The sequence below is a fragment of the Fundulus heteroclitus genome, chromosome 12, assembly GCF_011125445.2.
Source record: "Fundulus heteroclitus isolate FHET01 chromosome 12, MU-UCD_Fhet_4.1, whole genome shotgun sequence".
NCBI lineage: Eukaryota > Metazoa > Chordata > Actinopteri > Cyprinodontiformes > Fundulidae > Fundulus > Fundulus heteroclitus.
The window spans coordinates 26,160,341-26,186,828 of record NC_046372.1 but is presented as its reverse complement, the minus strand read 5'-3'; the positions used below and the strand labels follow the sequence as shown (position 1 = coordinate 26,186,828).

The window sequence follows — 26,488 nt, the reverse complement described above, 5'->3', positions numbered from 1 at the left end:
GTCTGAGATGGACAGATGGATTGGGGCTTTATCTGCAGTAATGTGGGTCCTACTCCAGTCTGTCATCATCCGGGCGAGCTCAAAAGAGGAGCTGCTGCTTCTCCGCATCGAAAGGAGTCAGTTGAGATCATGGCGATGTCAGGTGATGGATGGATGGATGGATGGATGGATGGATGGATGGATGGATGGATGGATGGATGGATGGATGGATGGATGGATGGATGGATGGATGGAACCCGAGTCTGTGGCATCTTAGAAATCAGCTGTGCTCCAAGGCCCACTTAGCAATCACAGCAGATGATAGCAGATATTTTAGTAGGTGCAGTGCTGTTGAAAGTAATTGCCATAATTTCTGGTTTCTGCTATTTATCACACTTAAATATTTCAGATCACAAGTATACATTTTATTCATAGACTATATTTATGCATCCATTTCCAGCATCAATTAAATGTTTGCCACACTTAAAAAAACAAACAAAAACAAAAAACAAACTCGTTTGACTTTGGGCACCTTTGGGCCTCCGTACTTGTGGGCGGATCCTCAGTTTTTCTTCTGCTGAGACGGAGTGACTCCTCTTGTTTTCTCCTGGATCTTTGGCCGAGTCAGCCGCTTAAAGTGATCTGCTGCGGACGATGCCGGAGTGAGAGCCGTGTTTACATTCGTCCTCTGCGGCTGTGTGTTCCGCCTGCAGCCGGCTGCCAGCGGAGGGTACCAGGAGACTGTAGCCGTACAGGAGCATCACAGGGCGGCGTCAGAACACGGACTACCGGCCTGCTCTCAACTGCGTGCGTCTGTGGATTTGACTGTGAAGAAGCGCTGCCAGCTTCCAGGTCTTTAGGGACATGAGCGGAAGAGTTGGAGACCTCAGTCCTAAGCAGGCTGAGGCACTGGAACAAGTACGTTTCTTTTTTTTTATCTGGATTAATTTCTAGAAATGACCAGGAGCTCTTCACAGTGTTTATGTCTCGCTGGTTTAATCTCTTCCTTGAAGGCTTAATTTGTAGAGTGCATGTCTGACAGGTGTCCTGTAACAAGATTCTCTCACAAAAAGCACTGGAACTCTGCAGCTCCTCCAGAGTCACCATGTTCCCGCCTGCTTCTCAGACTTATGCACTCCACACACCGGCCTGTTGGTTTATGTCAGCAACCTGTGGCTCTTTGGACCTTCCACAGTGGCTCTTAATAACTACAAATTATATTTTTATTATGGTATTTAAATGCAGGTTTTAGCAGTTTTTTCTTGGGCTAATTGCTTTTAATTTTCACAACAGAACGATGCTAAAAGTGCCAGTAATATTTAATTTCAAATTAATATTTTTTCATTATATTGGAAACTATGATTTTTTTTTGACATCATTATCCACAAATATCAACATCCCGTCCTCAAAATAGACACGAAAGGGCGTTTCTTTAACAATGACAACATATTTCCTACAGTAGATCTTTATCGAAAATTATAACTTGTCTCTTTTCAAAAGGCCAGGCAACATTTGCGGCTCTGAACGAGTTTAATTCAAGTGGACTGTAGGAAAAATGGCTCTTTAGACTGTGAAGGTTGCAGGCCCCTGGTTGAGGTAGATGTTATTACATAGTCAGTTCATTCTTAGATGCCCCATCAAAGATAGTGATATTATTTTAATAATAATAATAATCTTTATTTGTCATTGCAACATACATTCCAATGGAATTCATCCTCTGCATTTAACCCAGGGAGTAGTGGGCTGCCTCTGCACGGCACCTGAGGAGCATTCTGAGTCCAAAGGTTAAGTTTTACACCCTAACCATGCTTCAAGGAGCATGCACTGCAAAAACAGCACTAAAAATAAGTAAACTATTCTTAAAATGAGTGTATTTGTCCTTGATTTGAGCAGGTAAATAAGCTGATTTTGCCAGTGGAATTAGATTTTTGTACTTAAAATAGGAACGATTCGTCTCTATAATTTTATTTTAGGGGTCAAAATACTGAGATCATCTCAAATCAAGGACAAATACACTAACTTTAAGGACATTTTACTTATTTTTAGATCCGTTTTTGCAGCATGGATACTTGTGCAAAGTGCTACACACACATGGGTTAAGGCAAAACTAAAACATCAAGAAGGCCAAACTCTTCCAAAACCAATGCTAGCTTTTTATTGCATGCTTGAGAGCAACACAAGCCCCAACATGCTTCAGTCTAGCAGCTCTCCTCAGGGAGTCAAGCTGCTCATAAAGAACAGGTCCACCCACCGGAGAGAGCCACACCTGAACAAGAGTCCTCCAACCAAACACCAAGCAGGACTTAATTGTTACAAAAGTAACAGGAGAGGGTACACGCTGTGTCCGATAAATAATGGCGTGGGAGGGGAGGTGCGTGGAGACGGCGTTCAGTTTTAACAAAGACATGATGCCAAACAGAGGATGTTATCTCTAACGGAACACAGAGGATGGGAACGTCCCAAAGTAACTGAAGGATTTCAGGCTCATCGTAAAAGGTGCAGCATTGCAGTGACACGCATCAGTCCTTTGTTACGGTTCAGGGGCGGTGGCTCCAGGTTTAAACGCTCCTCCTGTTGGTGTGGGAAAACTGGCCGAGCTTCAAGGTCCAACAGGATGAGGTGAAATCCTGTTCAGAAACTCGCCGTCAGTCCCAGTGACAGCCAGCAGATGTTAGAAGAACTCGTGTGTTTTTATTTGACTGTTTTTGGTTCTGTGGCGATGCTGTTTGTGTCAGAAGTACTTAGGAAGACGTCTGCATCTGGTTTAGGGAACCTCCGGGTCTTAAAGTTGGTTCTGTTGGTATCTTGCCCACAAACAGTAAACAGTGCCTTGCCAAAGTATTCACCCCTCCTGGCGTCTTTCATGTTTTGTCGCCTCACGGCCTGCAGCTTAAATGCGTCGTTTGAGAGTTTGCATAATTTCATTTTTAGAACATGCCAACAAATTTGAATATTTAAATTTTTATATTGTGAAGCAAACAACCACACTGCAAAAAGGGAACTAAAACTAAGTCATATTTTCTTGAAATAAGTGTATTTACCTTGATCTGAGCAGGTAAATAAGATGATCTGCCAATGGAATAAGGATTTTGACCCCTAAAATAAGATAATTAGACATCCTGCACTTGAAATAAGATGATGGAGATGAGTTGCTCCTATTCTAAGTCCAAACATCATATTCCATAAATCAAGGACAAATATACTTATTTCTAGAAAACCTGACTTACTTTTACTTCCCTTTTTGCAGTGCAATGGGACAAAATAAGAGAAATAACTGTTCACCTGCTAAAGTCAGAACTTTGTAGCATTTTGCAGCATTTCCAGCTGCACATGTCTTTGGATCAGAGCTCACCACATCTGGCCTCTGGGATTTCTGCTCATTCCTCAAGGCTGAACTGCTCCGGCTTTTTCATGTTGGATGGTTTTTACTTCAGGACAGAGATCTTCAAATCTAACCACAGATTCTTTGTTAGATTGAGGTCTGGACTTTGAGTGAATATTTCCCCTGAAACCCATCAGGTGTTGCTTTAGCACAGGTAGCGCCCCCCCCCCCCCCCCCCCCCCCCCCCCAGGACCATAGGTGGCGCCCTCAAGCCTGTTCAAAAATAGCACACGCCTCCAGTGAGCTGCATGTAAAATGTTATTTATTCAGTTTCTCTTCCTTTTTAATCATACTTATATTTAGATCAAGGGTGTCCAAACTGTTTGGCACATGGGCTGAAATCGTCAAGTCAGACGTACTCGGGAGACATAAATTTAATAAATCACCAAAATATTATGTGAATTTGTTATTTTTTACCTGCTCTGCAAAACATGATAATTTTGTTTAAACAAATTAGTCAGAAATTCAGCCAGAAAGGGATGTATGTGTATATATAAAGGGATGTATGTTCCCTTGCTCTATTTTGCCAATTGTAAGAAATTAATTGAAATCAGATTAAATGCACCAAAGTCTGCATTTGAGAAAACATCCTTGAATAGCTGTGCTACTATTTACAATGAATTTAAAGAGAATGTAAAAAAAGTGGTTATTGAAAAACGATCACTTTGTGCTTTACCCAACATTTTCAATTGTAAGAATTTAACTTGTCGATAATAATTTTGCCCTAAATAAAAAGGAACAGTTGCCATTTGCATCAGCCACCTTTGCTGGTGGACCAAATCTTTCTCAAAATGCACAGGAGCTGCAAATGACCCCCGGGCCGCAATTTGGATACGCCAGAGTTACATAGATTTAAAAATAATAACAGCCTAAAAACATGTTTATATTACATAAAGTTAAAGCGAGCTCTAATTCTTCTTATTCAAAGGTTAGTACTGGTTCGTATGACGCTGTACCAATGAAGTAGCTCGGCTTCAGAAACGTTGGTGAGCCCTGCTTTATCAGGACGCTCCGGGTCGTTGTCCTGCTGGAAGGTGAACCTCCGTCCCGGTTTATAATCACAGGCAGACTGACATCAGTTCTGCTCCAGAACATCTCTGTATTCAGCACCATCCATCGTTCCCTGGACTGAGACCAGTTTCCCAGTCCCTGCTGCTGAAAACGTCCCCACAGCATGATGCTGCCACCACCATGCTTCACTGTGGGGAAGCAGGTTCATGGTGTTTCTGCCTCCTGCTTAGTGCTGCTGCTCCTCTGGGATCTTTCAGGAAAGGTGTGTTTATACTGAGAGGTCATGTGACGCATGGATTGCTCAAAACATGCCTTCAAATTTTTAACACTTATTAAGGCTTTTTTTCCGGCAAATCACGGTTTGAATATTCTTTAAACCCCGCCCTGACTTGTACTTTTCGTTGGTCTTCATGGAGGTCAGCAGTTACTCAGTAGGCAGACCTTAATGATACCGGATCCGAGGTTTCTTTAAAGATGCGGTACTTTTACTTGGTCAGTCAGTGAAGCGCCTCCTTCCTGGAAGCTGTCCTGGATAAAGGCTAACGCTGTGCATCCGGGGATTTAGAGTTTCTACTAACAAAACTTTCTTTTGTTCGCAGTGGACTTCAGTCCATGCTGTCCTCCGTCTTTGGCTGAGTCCAAACTCTCTGGACAAAAGACATTTGGACTTTTGTCTTTGCACGTTTTTGATAAATAGGAAATTACCTACTAGCTTTACAAAAACAACAATCGTAAATAAATAAAAAGCAGCAACTGATAAAAATCAATTCACAGACAACTTTTTCAAACCGTTTGGTTTCATTTATAAAACAAACCATATAAAACCTTCCAAATACTTTAAAACCGAGCATGGCACGGTTAGAATAATTACTGATGGGTGGGAAGAACTAATTTTAGCTCCTCAGCTGTTGTTAATTTGGGCTACAATGGAAGTAAATAAGATATCTGGAATACATTAAACTTTAGAGGTGTCATTACGTATTTTAACTGTGGAACAAGCTTTAAGTAATTAAACCAATTAAGATGGCTGCAAGTATGTTTCCATTGTGACGTCTGTGTTGTTGGAAACATAATAACCCGAGGGCAGATCTGAATTTGTGCTCCTGTAAAACATGTTTACGGGCAGCAAAAAAAGGCAGTTTGTCGAGTGCAACGCAGATAAGAGCAGAAAACAAAAGGCCATGGTGAAAGCAGGAGTAACGTCTGAAAAATAAAAATGGAGAGGTTTTCCTCTCCACTGTCGCTTCATGCATGCTCAGTATGAGGGATTGCTGCAAAGCCATCAACAATGCAGACGACTGTCCACTGTGGCTCTACGCTCTTTCAGGAGATGCAATCAACTGGTTTCCTTATATAGGAAATATTTGACCAATCTGTGTAATATGATTGATTTGACTTTGTAAAGTGCCTTGAGATGACATGTTTAATGAATTAAACTCTACCCCTGACCCTAACTGTAAGGTTTGGGCTGGATTCTCATGGAAATCTGATTTTTATTTGTTTTAGTTTCGCTCGAAGATACAAGACATTCTTCCTCTACTTCCGGCACAGCATGACCACTTCCTGCTGCGTTGGCTCCGAGGTGAGTTCTTAATAAATTCTGCATGTTTTTTTTGTTTTCGCCTGCTAAATCAAACCCGGTGCCGCGGACGGTTCTCCAATCAGCCCTCTGCTTCCGGCGGCTGGATGTCTGCCTCCCTTTCCGGGAATCTTCTCCGCGCACTCGCAGGGGGAAAATCTGTGTCATCGCTCTTCAGCCGTAAGCAGAAGCTGCAGGGGTTTGCTACATGAATGCATCTGATGCAACACGTTAAGGGAGTTTGCAGAAGTTCAGAAGGAGAGTCGTGGTCAGCTGAACCTGAGGCCGAGGCGGCTGATGGCTGAATTACAGAGTATGATTGTCTTTGGCTGCATTAGGCTGGTATGGGAGGAAATGGGAAGCTAAAGCAGGTCCTGCTCTGATTAGTTCAGCAGCGGAGGACCAACAGTCTGCGTATCGATCTAATCCAGACTTAATCGCATTAAGAACGGAGCACAATAACCGCAGGGCTCTGCTGCTGTTCATGCTGCTCTGCTGGATTTAAACGTCCCGGTTTTAGAAGATATTTGAGAAATAGTTTCTCACCAAGAACTCAGACAGCATTGAGGGCGCTTTGTTCTCCTAATTAAGCCTCGCTAAGTGACTGTGCCAGTTATGAAATGCCAGCTTTGCCCTCTGGGAAACTGATTGTTGCGTCGCCAAACACGAACAATAAAGCTGTGTTACTGGGATGAATGCTCTAAACAAGCAAAGCTATCTCATCCTGACACGGATGTAAAGTTTACCATTTAAGCTGCGTAAAACTAGATTTTTACGCGAATGCCCAGACTAATGAGTCAGTGTTTTTGAATTTTGACCACATGGTGCAGTCAATAGCTTAAAGTGAACACAGTTTTTGCCTTTATTTAAACTCTTTCCTTGCAATTAATGAGATGTTTGGGACACGATTCGGTTAAAATCCCACAGGGGTGTGTGTTGTACCAAGCCGGGTAGCCTTTACTGGGAAGTGGTGGTGGTTCTGTGAATGAAAGGTGCGTCAGGCAACCCCCTCCTCATCTGAATTCAGTTTCTCAGAAGATTAGAACATCGTTATGGTCATGCTGCGTTCTACAAAGTCATGGGAAAGCCTGCTGATTCGTGGGCTGTTCTGCATCAGCTCACCGGCTTATGTCCTCCGCTGTATGAGGTCGTCACTCAATGAGCTGCCTGTTCACAGGACGCTGGATCCAAGCACATTAATGGAAAGTTGAGTGGAAGGAAAAAGGCGTGGTAGACAAACTTGCACAAGCAACAGGAGGTTGTGAAGCAAAGCCTGTTCCAAGAGTTTGGGGTGACTGTCGGCGCGTGGATGGCAGGATCAGTCAGAGCTTCAAGAGCCGCTGCTGAACCGCTGCAGACACGTCTTACCTGGACTGAGCAGAAAATGAGACGGATGTAGCTCAGTTGCCCAAAGTTGTCTTTTAAAGGCTGCCCCAGAATTTGGGAATAAAGGCCCTAGTCTGAGCCTGGATAAAGAGCGGAGAAGCACAGAATCCAAGCTGCTTAAGGCCCAGAGTCAAGTCGGTGATGACATGGAGAGCTGCTGGTGCTGGACCACTTTTAATACAGTTTAATATATTCTCACTTCTATGATTAATAAATCTGACGTCTCACCTGGTGAAGAAGGCCCAACAACGGCTCTTCTTCCTCAGGGAACTGACAAGGTCTGGACTTTCCACTAAACAGCTAAAGAACTTCTACAGAGCTACCATAGAGAGCATTTTAGGTCTCAGCATAACTATGTGGTATGGGAGCTGCAAAGAGAGGAAAACAGAGCAGGGGATTGTGGGACGCCGTCTACAGAATTTGGACTCAGTTTATGCAGAATAAGTCCAAAGAAGGACCAGACGCATCTCCACTGATGCACCCCCCCCCACCCCCCACACCCAGGCAATGCGCTGCTTGTCCCTCTCCCAGCAGGTAAACGCTTCAGAACCTCAAAGCCAGAACTAATAAACTTAGAAACAGCTTCTTCCCAAAAGCTGTGAGGGCAATCGCCCCCTGATGTTACTAACACCTTAATGTTGCTGCCTACTTCACACCATCATCTCTGAATGTCTAAATGCACATTTCTGTAAACAAAGCCTCAAATCATCATTGTTCAATAAGCACCTTATTACCTCATTATCGCTTATCTGTGACTTTCCTAAATGCTACAAAACCCCAAAACAAACCTTGTTCATTTGACAGTTTGCCTTATTATGTGTAATATGAACCGTGGCCAAAGAGAAATGTTGCCGCGGTGACTTGTCTTACAGTTGGTCTAATTCGCTGCGTCCTCTCAGAATAAAACCAGAAATGGTTCCTGATATTGGACATGTTTGCATATCGGTGTCTTTTGTTGCCGAATTCAAGATGTTAACCTTCTAGCTGGAGGAAAAAAAAACAGGGAGACCTCCAGATTTTTCCAGACCTTTTTATGCGAGGCAAAAAAAAGTATCTGAGTACCTTATTTGTTCATATTGAGCTAACAAGAGACTGAACAAAGTTCTAATAGTTGTGTAGCTCCATTAAATCTACTAATTATATTAAAATGTTCTTAGAATAAAGCCAAGCTGAAACATAAAGTCAAGATGTGCAGACTTTTCTTTTGCAGCGAATGGACCCTGGAGCAAAGTGCGTCTGGGGGCGAAGATGGGAACGGTGGATGACTGTACTGAGATAAAACTGAGATAACATCCTCTATGGAACCTGAGGCGCTGGCTGAATGAGATTAAACAGCTTAGGTCAGCTCCAGAGGGATTTGCCACATAAAACAAGTAAACATCTTTTACAGAAAGTCAAAATACATCCCAATTATCTTCCCATTTTGGTCCAAACAGAGAACTGTGTTAACTTGATGTCACAAGGCTAAATGTGCCGAATAAAAAAAAGTATTTATTTCTGCTGTGATGCAACAATAAATACAGTGATGGTGAGAGCGAGGGTACGTCTCCTGTAAATTCCAAGGTGGCAGCTATTAGGGCACAGAAAGAATTTACCGCTTTCTAAAATGGTTTCCATCCAGTTTAAAGTACGTAAAAACCGGAGATTCGGCGGCATGCCAGTTAGCCGCCCTGAGCCTCCTGGCTGGGTCTAAAGGCGAAGCAGATTTAGAGCTGCCAGCTCTTTAAGTGCCTTAAAAACAAAACAAAACAAAAATCTAATTATGAAATCGGTCCTGTAGCTCAGAGGCAGCCGGTGCAGCTGACCAATGAGAAGCCAGGCTCAGCGTGGATGGAGCTGAACCTCCTCTGCATAAATGAAAATAAAACGGGGAAAGTGACCTGCTGAGAGGATGCAGCAGCGTTTATTTTATTGGGATTATTTCTGGTAATAACGTGACATTTGACAGATGGCTCAGTGCAGAAGATACATTTTATGTCTTTATTGTGTCGCTACAGCCTCTCCAGCGAATGCAAAGTATAAGGAATGGAATCGGTGGAAGATATGAAGCGTAATATCTCCAGATCTTTGAGAGATTGCTTCTGACCTTAGCTCGGGAATCCACGTAGGTAAAAGCTTGACTTTATGGCACAGCTCACCTGCTTTGCAAATTTAAAACATTTAAGACAGGTGGACAACCCAGAAAACTCCCCCCAAGAGCTCCACATCAGACTCTACAAGCCTCCGCCTGCGTGATGTCCGTATTAAAGCACAGCTTTCTTGGAAGGGTTCCATCCCGTCATGTTTGGAGAAAACCAAGCACCTCATGGGAACGGCCAAGCACAGCGGCACGGTGCTGCGGGGGGGATTCGGGCTTGATTTGCAGATCTATAGCAGAGTAGCAGCTAAAGAAGACAACCGATGGCACCGGTCAAAGTCCAGACTATAAACGGGTCGATATGTTGTGACGTGACCTTAGGAAAGATGTGCAGAAACTGTCTGCAAACCTCAATGAGCCAAAGCAGCTTTGTGAGAAAAAATCCCAAGAGAAACATGAGCGACTGATAAAGAAAACCACTAAAAAGGTCCACAGCTGATAAAGACGGCTCTGCAGGTGGCTGAAACATGGGGGCGTACTTACAGCTTTTAGTTTTTTTTTTTTTAAGGTTTAATAACAAGGGAAAAGGGGAAATCCATTTTTGTACACAAGTTAATATTTCTATTATTTCCCAATCTGGTAAATACCGGATCATTTCAGTACCTCCTGTCCTGACATATGACACCCTAGACAGGGAGGAGGGCGTACTTTCTATTTACTATACCTTTACTAGGCATGCCTCCAGTCTGCCAAAGGCCATACGAATGTTTTATATAGAAGTTTAAGTTCCTTATGGCCATTAAGAGAGTTTAAAATCTAAACAAGGAAACATCGCCTGATCTGCTCTGACATTAAATGAACCGGGGGGTAGACATGCTGCTGTGTTCCTTTGCTGCCCACTACTCCACATTTATCTGAGAAAGCTCCGCCTTCACAGATAAACAGCCGGGGGGGGGAAACGACGCTCGTTCAGCGTCTAATCGTCTACATATGTCTGAAAACAGCTGTGCAGAAGGCCTTCAGTAAAACGGGACTTTATAGCAGCTTTAAACACCTCCGCCGTCTCCTTCCTGTCACGACACGATTATCTTTCACAGCTTGTGATCACATGTGCGCATTTTGACTTTAACCTTCATATTTAGACATTGTCTTTTTCCTTTTGTTGATCTTTATATTTGTTTTATGAACTGTTTTGGATTCATAAGATTTGCAGACTTTGTACCAGCCGTCGGCCACGTTAACAGATTTGTTTACACTGCAAAAAGGAACTAAAAGTTAGTAAAATATTCTTGAAATGAGTGTATTTTCCCTTGATTTTAGCAGGTAAATAAGACTATTTGCCAATGGAATAAGATTTTTGGTCTTAAAATAAGAACAATTTATCTCCATCATCTTATTTCAAGTGCAGTATATCTAATTATCTTATTTTAGAGGTAAAAATACTCAATAGTCTTAATTAGCTGCTCAAATCAAGGAAAAATATTCTAATTTCAAGAAAATTTATCTTACTTTTAGTTCCCTCTTTGTAGACTTTGTACTAGTGGTCAGCAACATTACCAACCTTATTAACCCCTAAATGTTCCTGCTAGAAAGTGTCAGGACCTGCTGTTTCTGAGTGAAAACGTTCACCATGGTTAAAGTGGAAGAAAGGCCCGTCGGGTCGCATTAGAGGTTCTGTGCCAGAGGCGTTTATGTGCCAAGGTGGACGAGTGAAGGCAGCGTAATCCACTGCCAGAATAAACCAGGCTACCAGGCTGTCTGCTGCAGAGTTAATCACCTTACTGAGAGTATTAGACAATAACCTGTCCACTCTGTTCAGCACGAGCATGTCCTCAGAGTGGTTTTATGAAACTTTGCTAGCTAGGAACACCTGAGAGTGAAGCAGAAAAACCAATAAATAAATGGACCAGTCAAGTCTGGACTGAAGAGGAAGTCGTACAAGTGGAAGAAATAAGGGAATGGATGGATGTAGGAGAAGAGGAAGGAAGGATAGACAAGCATGTTTAGAAAGAAGGAATGAATATATATATATATATATATATATATATATATATATATATATATATATATATATATATATATATATATATATATATATATATATATATATATATATAGGATAGGAGGTCAGAAATTAGTTTTATTGGACAGAAGGATGGCAGGACAGCTGTAAGAAGAAAGAGAGTAAATGAAGTAAGGGAACAAGGAAGGAAAGAAGGGAGAACAAGGATACTAGGAGGAAAGGCAGGTGTTTAAATGACAGATATGTCTCATTATAACCTGGAAAACAGTCAAATTGGATCCTTTTCCAGGCAGCGAAGAAACCCTGAGAAAAATCTTTCCTTCTCAGCGTCCATCTGAATCTCTAACTCGTGTTGTAAAGAACTCTTCTATCGGTTGTGTTCCTATTAGTTAGAACTTTTTAAAACCACCTTTAACAATGTTCATTTCGTTTGTGGAATCCCATATTAACTCCTTTTTTTTAGCGCCAACTACGTCCGCTCGCATTATAACGGCCGCCTCTTCTTTTTCAGCGAGAAACTTCAATGTGCAGAAGTCTGAGGCCATGCTGCGAAAGGTAAGGGACCTAAAGCCGCCGAGGCGTCCTGAACACGTTACACCAGGAGCTAAGTACCGTCATGGGGGATTTATTAGCTTTTAATGAATGGCATGCGTGGAGGTGCACTTAGCCGCAGCTCAGACGGTGTAACACATCAGTGCAGGCGTGGCTCCAGATTACAGAGGAGCGGGGGGGGGGGGGGGGGGTGAAGGTTCAGCCTGAGTCATCACAGCAACCTGAGCGAGATAAGACACAGACGGGAGATTAAATAAGCACTTATGGCAGGTTAAGATTAACCGTTGCATCATTTAGTTAATCGCCCCTCCACTAGGATGCAGAACCCGTTGCAATCCTCCACGCTAATGCTACGGCTAAAGCTAAACACCAACAAATCTTCTTTTTCAGCACCTGGAGTTCAGGAAACAGATGAAAGTAGACGCAATAATCACTGACTGGCGTCCGCCGGAGGTAAAGCATGAAAAAAACAAAGACGTTTAAGAACCGGACACACAGAAGAAGCCATTTGATTAAAAATGTCCCTCTCCCCTGTGCAGGTGATAGAGAAGTATCTCTCAGGAGGGATGTGTGGATACGACCGCGAGGGCAGCCCCGTCTGGTACGACGTGATCGGACCCGTGGATCCCAAAGGACTCTTCCTGTCTGCGTCCAAGCAGGACTTCATCAAGTCCAAGATCAGAGACTGCGAGATGCTGCAGCAGGAATGCACACTGCAGTCAGAGAGAGTAAGTGGCGTTACGGCCGGCGTTACGGCCGGCGTCTTCTGTGGGTCCAGGAATGGAAGAAGCTCCAGCTTCTGTACTTCCAGTAGATTTGCTGTGGAAGCACAGAGGTTTTCCTCGTTTGCTCAGACAAAACTTCTCTTTTAGTGAGTGTAAATAATCACCAATACAAGGATTTTCCAGGCTTTTATGCTGCAAACAAGCCTGCAGACAGAACAGGTCTGCTGACAGTCAGGGCTGAAGAGGCTCTAAAGCCATACTATCACTTCTGTCAAACATTTATAAACCATAATAAGAATATAGTGAAAATTGGCTGGATTATGTTGAATTACAGTTTAATTCAATATTATTTCTGACCATGCAAGTTTGTGTTGTTGTTGTTTTTTTAGCTGGGCAGTAATGTCGAGTCGATCACGATGATCTACGACGTTGAAGGTCTGGGACTGAAGCACTTATGGAAGCCTGCGATAGAAACATACGGAGAGGTACAGAGTTAAACCACCTGTGTGTGAAACTTTCTCTCACAATGAAGAGTTTGTTGTTAACATCTGCTCCATTTCCACACCAGATCCTGCAGATGTTTGAAGATAACTACCCAGAGGGCCTGAAGAGGCTGTTTGTTATTAAGGGTAAATTTAAAAATAAAATAATGTTCTGAATGATAAGATATAAAAAAAAAAAAGATCAGAGTAGTCTGTAACTTAATCAATGCTGATTAACACCCTTTACCTGCTAACTAAACATGGACATGGATGTGTTTTACCTATTATAACTGTTTATTTCCCCACGGTGGATTCATTAAACAAAGAGTAACTTGCATCCTTTTTGAAAACTAGAATTGGGTGCAAAGATTATTGAATTTAATTCTATTTTATTTATATAGTGCCAATTCATTATACACATCACATCATCAAGTCTCTTTCCAAAGTCAGACTCCATCAGATCCTCCAGGTTGGTGAGAAAGTTTCCTCTCTAAGGAAACCCAGCAGGTTGCATCAAGTCTCTCCAAGCAGCATTCACTCCTCCTGAAAGAGCGTAGAGCCACAGTGGACAGTCGTCTGCATTGTTGATGGCTTTGCAGCAATCCCTCATACTGAGCATGCATGAAGCGACAGTGGAGAGGAAAACTCCCCTCTATATTTAGTGTGAGCAGACTCCTAAATGATGTATTATTTTACATTGTCATATTGTTTCCTCCTTTAGCTCCTAAACTCTTTCCTGTGGCCTATAACCTCGTCAAGCACTTTCTGAGCGAGAACACACGGCAAAAGATCTACATCCTGGGAGGTGAGATGTGGACACATCGCTCCAGAGCTGCACAATGTCTCACAAATAAAGCATCCTAGCAATATCAGTGTGCTCTACAAGAATACCACAACTATTTGAAATGTGCTAATTGTTTGCTGCTCTATTCCAAGAGTCACGAGTTCACACTCTGCGTGTAATATTCAGCCAGCTGGAGTCTCGCTGTAGCAGGTGTCAGCACCTGATGATTGTGCTGCACAATGCTGAAAAGCCAGCTGGAGGCTCACGTGACAAAAAAGAAGATGTTATTTCAGCCTGACTGATACTATCATTGTGATTTTCTAATGCGATCACTCCATCCTCTTTTGGGAAAGATATCAACCACGACTGTTTCTAATTAACTGCAGTAAAACTGGTCTTATGAAACTTCAGGACACTGCATAACATTTTTCTGAATTATGACACTTGTGCAACAGATTACACGAAACAGAGCATGGCACAACGTTGAACTCGTTTGTGCAACGGTTATTCCTGCCAGTGCAGTAAACCTAAACTACATTTTCCTCTTCATACACTAAGCATATTGAGAGAAACCTAACTGCACTATAGCTGTATATGCATGCTGTTTTTTATTCTCCACCCCAGCTAACTGGCAGGAGGTTTTACTGAAGTACATCGATGCAGAGGAGCTGCCGGCCATTTACGGAGGGAAGCTGACGGATCCTGATGGCGATCCTCGTTGTCGGACCAGGGTGAGTCAGCAAACCCGCCGCCGCCGCTGCTGCTGATTATTTCATGCAAGAGATGGCTGATAAGTTGGAGAAGATGAGTATCTGTAACAAACAACTAGATCTGAAATAAATATTTCTTTGCTCGAAGATTCCAGGAGACATTTTTGCCTCTTCGGTTTCAGCGGAGTTCAAACCTTTTGCAACGCGGGGCACAATCAGCAAGTTTGAAAGAGTAGAAAATCATAAGTTATCATAGATCAAAATAAAGGGGCTCAGGTGGTTACATTATTAAAAGAAAGCTTCTGACTTTTTGGGTTGAACATTTTCTGTTTAGTTGGTCTAGAAACAGAAAGATATTTAGTTTGTTTCCTGGTAAAAAAAAACCCAAAACTTCTCACTGCATTTAGACCAAGTTTAATGAATGAGTCTCTTTTTGAGTAACAATTTACTAGATGCTAAGGCCCTACCTACTATAATATTAAAATCAAAGCAAAAAACACGGCTAGTAACCCCCCCTCTCCCCCCCAGATCCTCAACACATGCCATATTCTGATATTTTAGCCTTTTGGACCCTTGATATCACCTTGTAGATTGTCTAATCTTGATTAAATATCCACGTTTTTAATCACACTTGTAGTAAAACAGCCGTAATCATCGCCTGGAAGGTTATCTTGACCTCTGTACTCTGATCCTTCGCAGCTAGAATAAAAGGTGACGATTAATGAGACCATATCTAATGGTATTCTGGAAAATCTTCTTGAATCAAAGCAGAAACCGCGGATAGATGCAGCCAATGAGGTTACTGAACCGATTTTTCATCACAAGTTGTACAACTTGAGCCTCTGAACAGAGACGCAAAAAAGAAATACTGAGAAAATCTTCAAGAAGCAGCAGAACCAGCAAGCATATATATATATATATATATATATATATATATATATATATATATATATATATATATATATATATATATATACACAACCCCAAATAAACCCAAAATGCAGAAAAATCCAACATTAGACACATTTTGTTATTTATGTTTATTTTGTCTACCTCTTTTCCTACAATTTTCATGGAGGCGGCACACAAGCGCCCCCTATTGACAAGCCGCCGCTGTGCACGAGTAATAGTTGGACTTTCAACAGACTCCCCCACCTGAGCTGCGTAACTCTGCAGCTCCTCCAGAGTCATCATGGCTGGTTCTCTGGTGCCGGTCTGCAGCCGGTCCATCCTCTCTCCATGTTCAGATTGAACAGATGTTCAAAGCTTGGCCTGTTGTTTAAGAACCCAACTCTGCTTAGAACCGAACCAGAACTTCCTCTCTGACCCGTCTGCTGGGTTCCTTGGTCTCCGTGATGCTGGTTGTTCTCTAATGCGCTCCAACAAAGCTCTGAGGCCTTCGCAGAGTTTAAATGACACACAGGCGGACTCTGTTTACCAATCAGGTGACTTTCAAACACAGTGAGGACCCAATATATAAGCAGATATAACCCCTTTTTGGACATTTTCCCTTCACTTCACACTTATGCAAGTGGTCTGTTACGTAAAACCGCTGTAAAATATATCCACTGTGACAAAATGTGATAAAGATCAAGTGCCATTACCACATCTGATAGGCTCTAGCTATTTTAAACAGATGTGGTTTTAAAGGCACCATGTTTTGCTCTAAAATATCTGGTTCATTATTGTGAAATGGTGAATGGAAAGCACCGTTCTAGTCAAACTGGCCGCTGAAAGCACTCTCTGTGGTGGGCGGCTCCAACCAAACAACCTTAGCTTGCCACAGTCTTCCCATCTGTGTCACCAAAGCGGAAATGGGTTTTAACACAATGATGCAACCCCATCCCTCTCTGGATCCAAGCTGTAGGACGTTAGCTAGTCTGGGTCGTTTTTTTTTGTTTAGTTTTGTATTTGGTTCAGAGCGCAATGATAGGTTCTGCTGACTCATTTGGATAGAACAGGCTTTAACAATGTGATCCTAAATATGAGCCCAGAGGGAAGGCGATGCCAATGCTGAATCTTTATTTAGGGCTTCGTTGTTTAAACATTAACTTGCTACCAGAAATATCCAAAATTAACGAGTTTGTATTAACGAGATGTAAAATGTTGAGGATAAAACGTGAGATGCTGTTGTTTCTCCAACATGTTGTTACTGGATACGAGTCTGATTCCAACTTCGGCCTTTCAGCCCTGCTGTAGATTTAAACAGATGGAAGAAAAATGACCTGAAGCAAAGTAGCAGTGGAAATAGTTGGCTGCTTTGGAAATGCGGGATATGAATATTATTTCTATCATCTTCACTCTTGCATTATTTAAAGGAGCAATAAGTAACAATGACACCTAGTGTTTCAAATTGGAACAACAGCCTGCCATGGAGAACAGCTGTTTCCTCAACGATCCGTTGCTGGTGTGAATCCCCACTGAATTTTAGTCTATGATGTTTTATTCTGTTTTATTTCTGGTCCGCTTCTCTTACTGGCTTCCATGTTTGCAGGCTGCTGGTATTTTGCCAAAATAAAATACCAAATGCTGCGCTCTGTTTTGAGAACCCTGGGGACTCTCATATGATTGGCTGAGGAACCAGGAAGTAAAAACGGGCTGCAGTCTGAACTGAAGTAGTTCTGGACGGTACCTCTAGGTTTGAAAGGAGATAAATGTGACTAAGACACTGTTGATGGAGAGAACTGATTGTTTCTAGGAAACGTTACTTCCCTCCTGGGTGAGAAATGAGAATGATTTAGATTAATTTTACAGTAAATTTCTTACTTATTGCTCCTTTGGTTTAATCTTTTGCTCATCTAGTCTGTAGCAGCTTGCAGCTTTGCTTTAGTGAAACACAGCCTGGCTAATATTTACCCTGCCCATGGAATATTGTGAATTTACATTTGACTTGCAAAATTAGTGTAATGCAAGCTCTAAAACCGCCAGATTTACCTGTCCTGACCGAGCAGCTAGAACAAAGAAATCATTTTCCTGCACAGGAGTAAAATCATATCCCATCCAGGGAAGTAATGGGAGTCTCCAGGCTTTCCTGTAACCGGATCAGTAAATGTTTTGATATTGTTTAGAGCGTTTTAATATGATCTTGTTACACATGAATGAACCGGACAGATCAACATTGTTCAAAGCCAAAGGAAAAGGCTGTTCCTGTCTGCTCTGTAACAGGACTATTCAGTTTGGCTTCATGCCACCGCTTTCCCGCTTCGCAGTGCTGACATAGCAAAATCAGTGGATATAACTCACCCTGGCAGATCAGAGATTCTCTTTAGTCAATCCATTACAGGCATGGGCCGGGACGGTCTTAATATATGATAACCTAAAGTAAAAATGCTGCAATTTCATGTTCTTCACTCAAAAACGTTAAAAGAAGAATGCAGTACAGGATCTAGTAACTTTCGCCTTTCTGCTCTTTGTGTAATTGCACAAGTGTAACAAACAGATATAGACGGTTTAATTAGTTTGGTGGTCTGTTTAGGAAGCGAGGCTACCGATTAGAGCGCCCAAATTTAGGTTTAATACCCCGATGGGAGAGCTGGGTGGCGCTCAAACCACCACTGCCGTGGAATATAATAGGACATATAGTAGCCGTGTTAAGCCAGCTGAGAGGCAGTGTACAGCAGCGGGTGGGGGAGGGGCAGTATTGAGTTACTCTATGCAGGCTTTGAAATTCAAGGCCAAGTCTAGTGTTACATGTTGGCTACTTAGTTTCCAGAACCTTTAATTTAAAATAAGTTTTCCTCCAGATCTCACATATCCACACTGCAGGCCCTTCGTCAAATGAGTCAGATTCTTAATGTGCCAGTAGTCTAAAATATGTCGGCACTAAATCAAGGATCTGTTTTTAAACCTGACACTTTTAAAAGCTGCTAACTGGAACTGGCCCATGCCTAAACTAGTGGCCACCCGCTAGAAGTTGCTGTAGGAGTCCGGCTCCAGGAGACGTTTGGAAAACTGACCCGTTTTTTGTCACTGTTTCTTCAGATAAGACATTTGGCCCTGGACAGATGAGGAACTGACGGAGGCAAATTCATTTTTGACTGCGTAGAGGAGTCTTGGAATTTACTCTCCGTTTGTTGATGTGACTTCTCCTCTAGTTAGCTAGATGTGTCCTTCACGTTGTACCGGGATATTTGGGTTAGCTCGGGACCTGTCCCCCTGTTCACGTTGTTCTTCCACGATAACGGGCCAGACGTTGCGCCTCCACATCTGGATTGCAGCTGTTACAGCACAAGGTGTACATTTATCAGGAAATATCTGGTCACAGGAAATCTATATTAACTTTTAGGTTTGTTAAAAATAACATTTAAATTTATTAGAGTGCATTATTAAGCCTGTTTCCCCCAACTGCTATTTTCATTATTAAGTATGTTTTAGTGTGTTTGTTTCAGTTAGGGAAGGGGTCTAGGCATAAAAAATAATACAAAATTTTATTTATTAGAATCAGAATAAAAGATAAATGATGATAAAATACAGAAATCAGGGCCAGGAATCAAAGCGCTAATCTTCTTTTAAAGTAAGAGCGCCTCAGATTGAAGGGAAACTGTGTTTGACTTTATAATGGACCCTTCATTTGCAATGATATTAAAAACATCTCTATTATTGTAGTGTTACCTTTTTGGTTGTTGCTAATTTATGTTGCAGAAAACATATTCTGGGCAACAAACACATTTTTAATTGGAAACATTTATCAGCTGAGTCTCTATGACAAAGATGGTGCTGAAAATGAAGAACAAAGACGTCTTTAACTAAAGATATGGAGACAATGGAACCAGCGTGGGTCTACGGCCCAAACATAGTGCAGCCGTTTAACCTCTTCCCCCTTTAATTACAGTATTTATGACCTTATGGTCACGGTTAGAAATTGCAAACCTTTAAAATCTCGACATTTGAATAACTTGAAAAATCTCGAGCCTTATGCGTTTTGTAATTTTTTAAAATTTGTTCTTGTTTCTTTTTTCTCAGTTTGGTGCAAGTCGTGCACAACTTGTGTGACAAAAGTGTTTTAAAACTAAACAACCTTCACTGGAAGGATCCTACTGCTTTGCTTATTATTGTCTCTCTTTTTTTTGTTTTAAATTGCTATTATTTTTCCTTTTTCTGTTCTCTGTGGACATGTCCAGATTACACTTTTATTCCTAGATATTTGTAGTCACACTGCAGGACGCATTAAGCAGAGATCACGTCGGGCAAGCAAAGGCCTGTCCCTTAAGCTGGGTTTATGTATTTTGTTACATTATTCTAATTTTATTGTTTTGAGTTTGTGTGAATAAACAGATAAAATGTGGAAAAAAAAGATCCTGTTTGTGCTTCATGTGATATATTGTATGCTGAATGTCTAAATAAGATGGTTTTGTACAAGAGAATAACAATTACAAGCAGCTGTAATGGCACCGTAAGTCAAGCCTCTTTTGCTTCGATTTCTTTTTAACCTTCAACTGGTATGTTTTCATCCCCTGTATTTTGACTTTTTATGATTTTCATGCAGATAAACCATGTCGGGCCAGTTCCCCCTTCCTACTACGTGCGGGACCACGTCAAAGTGGATTATGAGTACTGTATGACCGTCAGTCGAGGTTCGTCCCAGCAGCTGGACTATGAGATCTTGTTCCCAGGCTGCGTGCTCCGGTCAGTATACTAATGGGACAATTTACCCTAAATTGTGTATATTTTGCATGCCACAAAAAATCTTTTATCGCCTTTCCTTGATACAATCCCAGAGAGCAAAACGATGCTGCGGGTTAGATGGTAACCACTATGTTTACTTATGACAATGTTACATTCCTTCTGCAAAAGGTTTGAGTCTTGGATTGTGTCACTTAAACTGCATCTCACAGACTAAATTCATTAGAAATATCAGCATGCTATTCTTCTGTAAAACATACCATATTTTTTGGACTATAAGTCTCACTTTTTTTCATAGATAAGCCATACATTTTAAATGGTAAATCATACTCACCAACATGAACCAAGTAGTAAACATTACCGTCTAATAGCCACAAGAGGGCTCTCTATGCCTGTGAAAACTATATGCTGCTCTTGCATCACTTTAAAATGTATTAAAACATTAACTTCTAAACAACAAACACACGTTTCACTGTTTCAGTCTGCATTCATACAGTGAAGCGCTGCGTCGTGCAGTTCGAAAGGAATCAGACCGTGACAGAACCTGTTACTGGGCTGTCTGTGAAGCTAATAGCAGCTAGCGCTAGCTTGCAGCTCTGTTGTCTGAGTGTTTTTACAACTTCGCTGATTTACGTGAGCTTTATGTTGCTCTGAAACATCTGCGTCGTACTGTTAGCTTAGCATGTAGCACCATTACGCTCACGGTCTAATTTCAGCATAATTAGACCTAAATGCTCTGACGAGAACTTTCCCGGTAGAAGTTGCTAGCTTGTTGTGCTAATATACGTCATTCATCCTCCCACGCATGTTTCATATTATTCAGCCGATTGTGGATACAGTTGTGCAATTGAATAAGTTGCCTTACTTGATTAAATGTCAGTTTTTATTCTTGGATTGTGTGAAATAGATTTCTAAATAAATGCGACTTAGATATGTTTTTTTCCTCTTTATGACTAATTTTTTGACTGTTGCGACTTATATTCCGGAGAAACTTATTGTCCGAAAAATCCGATAATTAGCTCACATGGAGGGGGAGTTTTGATTTCCACTGTCTTTGTGGATCACAAACTGTTTATTCGTCAGCTCTGCTTCTGCCTGTACTTCCATGGTGTGACGTTCTGCTATGTTGTTAATCACAAAAGACTCTAAATTGTTTATTTTTTTGTTTTTTTTTATTTCGCATCTTCTGTCTCTGTGGGGGAGGTTGTTAGGATGAAAGCTTAAATGGTCAATAGATTAGATAACAACTTTAGCATGATTTTACAACTTAGGTTTTGTCATTTATGTCACTGAAAATCTATTATTTTCATTAAAAAAATAGATTTAGCCAAAACACAGCCTGAAACACAGCCAGAGTAGCAGCAGAGAAACCTACAGGAGATATCTTCTTCAGGACAGTCCTCATCCCAAAAGGGCTGCCGTTCTCTGGATTAGCATCAGGAAAGTGTCTGATGATATCTCAGGAGTCTTTGAATCACTGCACTGGCTCCTTTTTGTGAAACGATAGATTTAAAAGCCTCGTCCATGGTCTCATAAAGCCCTGAACGTTCTTTCAGTGCTTGTCGTGTAGTTCCCTCAGGCCATCAGAGATTGAATCACTTAGTGTTCCCAAGACGACAACTAAACGGCGGCAAGCGGCATTTACTTTCCATGCTACTCAACCCTGAAATCGACTGCCTGAAAACGGCTGGCTCCTTTAAATCAGGACTAAAAACACTGCAGTTTACTGCAGCTTTCACATAAAAGTCAAACATTACTTTAAAATGATATTTTAATCATGCCTTAGCTATTTGGTAAAATTTTATTTAGAAATAATTTTTTGCTATTATTCTTTTAATGTATTTCTTCTCTTGAATATAAATAGAGTTGCAGGTAAGCTCAGCCTTACAAGCAGCACCTTTGCACAGGGGATCAACAAGTTTAAGTGTGACAATCAAAACTGGTTGCTCACATGCAAAAGAGGACCATCAGGCCATCGTTAGTACTCTGATGGAGGCTAATTGTTCCCAGGCAGCTGAGTCCTGCTCGCGATCACATGGTTGTAAGAGGGGACAAGTGGACCTGGAGACCCAAAAGGAGGGTCTCCGGGAGGGTCTCCAGCACAGAACAGCAACATCAGGCCAAGATTCAGCGGTTGGCGGTCATCTGCAGACTAGAGGTCACTCTTTCAGGGATGAAGATGTTCTCATCCTGGGTAGGGAGGAACGTTAGTTTGAGAGAGCAGTAAAAGAAGCCATTTCTGTGAAGAGAAAGCTCCCGGCGTTAAACAGGGTGGAGTCCCCCGGGTCCAAAGAAGAGACAAAACGTTTCAACAAAGAAGAACCCGTCCAGAGGACCTGCTCATTTTTATTTTTATTTCTCTACCTGGATTACTGAGATGCTTGAGGACACAACTTTCTGTACTTCTGTTCCTTTATTTACCCTCAAAGTATAAGAACGATCTGGTTTATGGTTGGTGCTATTGAAACTTTCCCTTCCCCTTCCAAACATGACTGGACAGTTTGTGTTTAGCTGCACACGTCTGGCCTAGATTTCAAAGCAAAGTGTTAATGACGGTACCTGGGCGGCGCTGGTCACGGTTCTCTGGTTACAGTATACCCTGATCGCTGCATATCAAACTACTCCTCAAGCACAGACATTTGAGGTCTGATGAAACACACGTCCGTCGTTCACTGTCTGCAAATCATTGATGATCAGGCAACGTTAAAGAAATTTGAAGTGGTTCTGTGTAGGCGGCACGGTTCTGTAACATCGAATTTGAGTTCAAAGATGAGGCTAATTGGCTCTGAGCACCATCCATCATAATGTATGGGCATAGATCCAGTAGGAGTCAAAAGTTTACCTGAAGGTTCTGGGTTCAACTCCCACAGACTGCCAATCTGGCTTCCTGAGCAAGACCCTTAACTCCAGATTAAGGGTCCCCAAGGGGATGGGTTAAATGCTGAGAACACATTTCATTGTAATGCATGTTGCAATGACCATAAAGATTATTATCAATGTTTTAGTGTTTTTGTCACCTTTGGTTCTTTCAGGTGGCAGTTTGCCTGTGAGGGTGCAGACGTTGGTTTTGGGGTGTTTCTGAAGACGAAAAAGGGCGAGTGGAGGAAGGCGTCTGAAATGGAGGAAGTCATTCCCAGCCAGCGGTACAACGCTCACCTGGTACCTGAGGACGGATCGCTGACCTGCGAGCGTCCGGGAGTCTGTGAGTAGCCCATCGGCTTATCTGAAGACGCCACCGCACAAAGTCCGACGCTCTAAAATCCTTCGCCCACTGTCGACCGCAGATGTGCTGAGATTTGACAACACCTACAGCATCTTCCAGGCCAAACGGGTCAGTTACAGCGTCGAGGTCCTGCTCCCGGACCAGTTGCAGTCTCAGCGGGAAGCCCACGCCAACAGGACCAACGGCAAGTCCAGCGGCCACGCGCTAACGGGCGACGACAGCCAGTCGCACGTCTGACTCGTTCAGGGATGTTTAGCCGCTAATGAGAAGCACAGCCTGACATACTTGATGTAAACCGGACCGCGCCGCTCACTAATTCTGGGTTCTTAGTGGGGGTGTAACGATACAGCTAGGTCTGTTTTGAATGTCTTATTAAAGAGCCAAAAAATATCTATCTAGGTTTCTTTTTTCTCCCATTTTAAACAAAATAAAATATCCCCCTCAAAAAGAAATCAAACCATTCTTACTAACGATGAGCTTCAGACCCAGTGGGCAATTTAACTTCATTGTTTTTCTGCTGTAAAATTTGAACAAAGCCATATGTCAAACTTTACTGTCTGATTAACAAAAAGGCATATCTGTTTATAAGAAAAAATGTAATAAACAAATTTGTTTAAAGAATGCCAAATCAAATCAGAAAACCTTCCCTTAATAATAAAATCTTTACATTTACTGTTCATTTGGCTCTAAATTAGGCACTTGGTTAATTTAGTATCTATTAGGTTTATACATATTCAATAAATTTGAATATTTTTGAAAAGTATATTTATTTCAGTAACTCAGTTCCCTAAGGGAAACACGTTATATAGATCAACACATGCTGATGATGTTTTGAAGCCATTATTTCAACTAATTAGCCCCCCCCCCAACTCCAGCTAATAAAAAGAAAGCATTTAAGATTGAAATATTGCATCAGTCCAATAAAAAAGCAAAATGTTTCATGCAGAAATGTTAGCTCAATCAAAATTATGTGTTTTTCTTTTCCAAAAGGTAATTTTGATCTGTCAAAAAGCCTCTCAGAAATGCATATTCTAATTGATTGAATATATCTGCACATTTTCTGATGTTAATTGCAGCTGCTTCAAAGTGAGATTTTTATATATTTTACCATATAGTCGCCCTTTGCTGGCCACCGCTACCACCGTATCCCCGGGCCCCTGAAACATTTGCAAACGGCAGATTTTAAACCAAGAATGTGGGATTACAGAGGCCCCCTGCACACTGTCAATACTACCATACCATATCAGCATTATTTATAAAGTACGACCATAGTACTCTGCAGTTACAGTCAGCTGCAGTCACAGCGTATAATAAAAAAGCCTGAACACAAAATTAAAACGATAAAAAAGAACCAAGCAGTTCTAATGTTGCTGTGTTTGCAAACAGGCTGACAAATTGTGTTTAATCTGTTCAATATAAACGGAAGAATCCATAAATGTCCACCGTGTGAACATCCCAGCGGTCACCAGCAGCACTTACTTTTATTTACGGCGCGTTCCAGAGAGCGTAGCATGGCGCTTTGGTGCAAATACCTGAACGTTACATTCCTACTTATCATCAAGGCCCAGTAGTGCAACAGTTCAGATGATGAATAAGTCATTCAATAAATATTTGTGTATGTGACAAATATATGAAGGCTAAAATGCATATAATAAATAAATAAACATGTAGCCTGCAAGAATCCGTGGGTATAAACATCGGAAATAATTCTGCATGATTTTAAAAGGCAGTTAATTCTCGCTTTAAGTATTGGTTTCCACATTTGAAGATTTAATCATGTGTTTAATTAATTCTTGACACATTTTTGAACATACAGTATATATATTTTTTGTTTAATTAATTTATTAGTTTTATATAACACATAAAAACTACGAATATGTATTTGACAACTGATTATGGTTGAATATTCATCAACAGTTTAATCATCTTGTTTGCCCATTTTCTGAAATCTTTGAATTTATTTTTAGGTTTTAAATCAACCAATGTCATTGTTGTGTTATTTGACTTGATGTAAAAGTGGATATAAATATAAATTTATGGAGAATATCTAAAAATTATAGACCGACTAAATATGTTTTCTATGTAGAAGATAAATATTTTTTTCCAATTTTTTTTTATCGTGAGCAGCATAAGAAGTGATTTATTGATATTTTGCAGTGAAACAAAAGAAGCACTAGAATTTCTCAAGTTTGTACAAAGTTTGGTAATTGTCCACGTAAAACGGCAACAATACTCGGACCAAAAATGCCAGAAAGATTTTTTTTTTTTTTTAATTTAACCTTTATTTATACAGTTATTCTTGTCCAGATGCAAGATCTCCTTTCTATGAGAGACCTGTCTGATGAACAGATGCTTACATCTTGTATTAAATGTTCTGTACATGAAATGTTATCCTGTTTTGAACTGGTCTGTGACCATTTGCTGATGTTTTCTGGAATTATGTAGCAGAAAACCCAAAAGAAACGGGTGTTTCTATACTCACAGGTACATGTGGATGTTAACCATTCCTGGTGCCCTGCTTAAAGGCACGTCTTTCTCTTCTTTACATGTAACTAACACAACTTCAAACATTTCTGTAAATATTGAAGGTAATCAATATGAGAAAAATAATCTTGTATTGATGCAATGTTGGCAGATATTTTATTTTTAATCAGCAGTATTATACATTCATTCACTGTCTTTGAGATGTAATTGGATCTTATTTCAGTGTTTACGTCAACAGATATTTGCTGAATGTAGACTGGGAGCTGGAAGAAGTTCTCTTTCCTCTCTGCATTATGACTGTTTCTATCTTATTCCAAACTCCCCAATATATTGGCTTACCTGGACACTTGTTTATGTTAAGATTTAATTTAAGTCTTAATTGGTCACTGTCTGCTGTTTATTGTGTGGCTTCCAATTGAAGTGTGTTTCAGATGTTCATACTGTACCTAAATAAAAAAAAAATAAAATA

The 26,488-nt window shown here is 41.2% G+C and overlaps 1 protein-coding gene across 1 annotated transcript; it reads left to right on the top strand.

Moving 5' to 3' along the window:
- The first annotated feature begins 569 nt into the window (after positions 1-569).
- Positions 570-26,488, top strand: LOC105928182 (SEC14-like protein 2). The gene is made up of 12 exons (XM_036144357.1): positions 570-897; positions 5,879-5,954; positions 11,949-11,992; positions 12,380-12,442; positions 12,529-12,717; positions 13,104-13,199; positions 13,283-13,343; positions 13,918-14,001; positions 14,605-14,711; positions 20,176-20,315; positions 23,345-23,514; positions 23,597-26,488. The coding sequence occupies exons 1-12, from the start codon at positions 844-846 to the stop codon at positions 23,770-23,772; spliced, it is 1,260 nt and encodes a 419-aa protein (XP_036000250.1). The 5' UTR covers positions 570-843; the 3' UTR covers positions 23,773-26,488.

Excerpts from the sequence above, each read along its gene's own strand:
- LOC105928182 (XM_036144357.1), top strand. The coding sequence starts at position 844 with ATGAGCGGAAGAGTTGGAGACCTCAGTCCTAAGCAGGCTGAGGCACTG. Across the intron at positions 11,993-12,379 it reads CTGAGGCCATGCTGCGAAAG|CACCTGGAGTTCAGGAAACA; the intron begins GTAAGGGACCTA and ends CTTCTTTTTCAG. Across the intron at positions 12,443-12,528 it reads CTGACTGGCGTCCGCCGGAG|GTGATAGAGAAGTATCTCTC; the intron begins GTAAAGCATGAA and ends TCCCCTGTGCAG.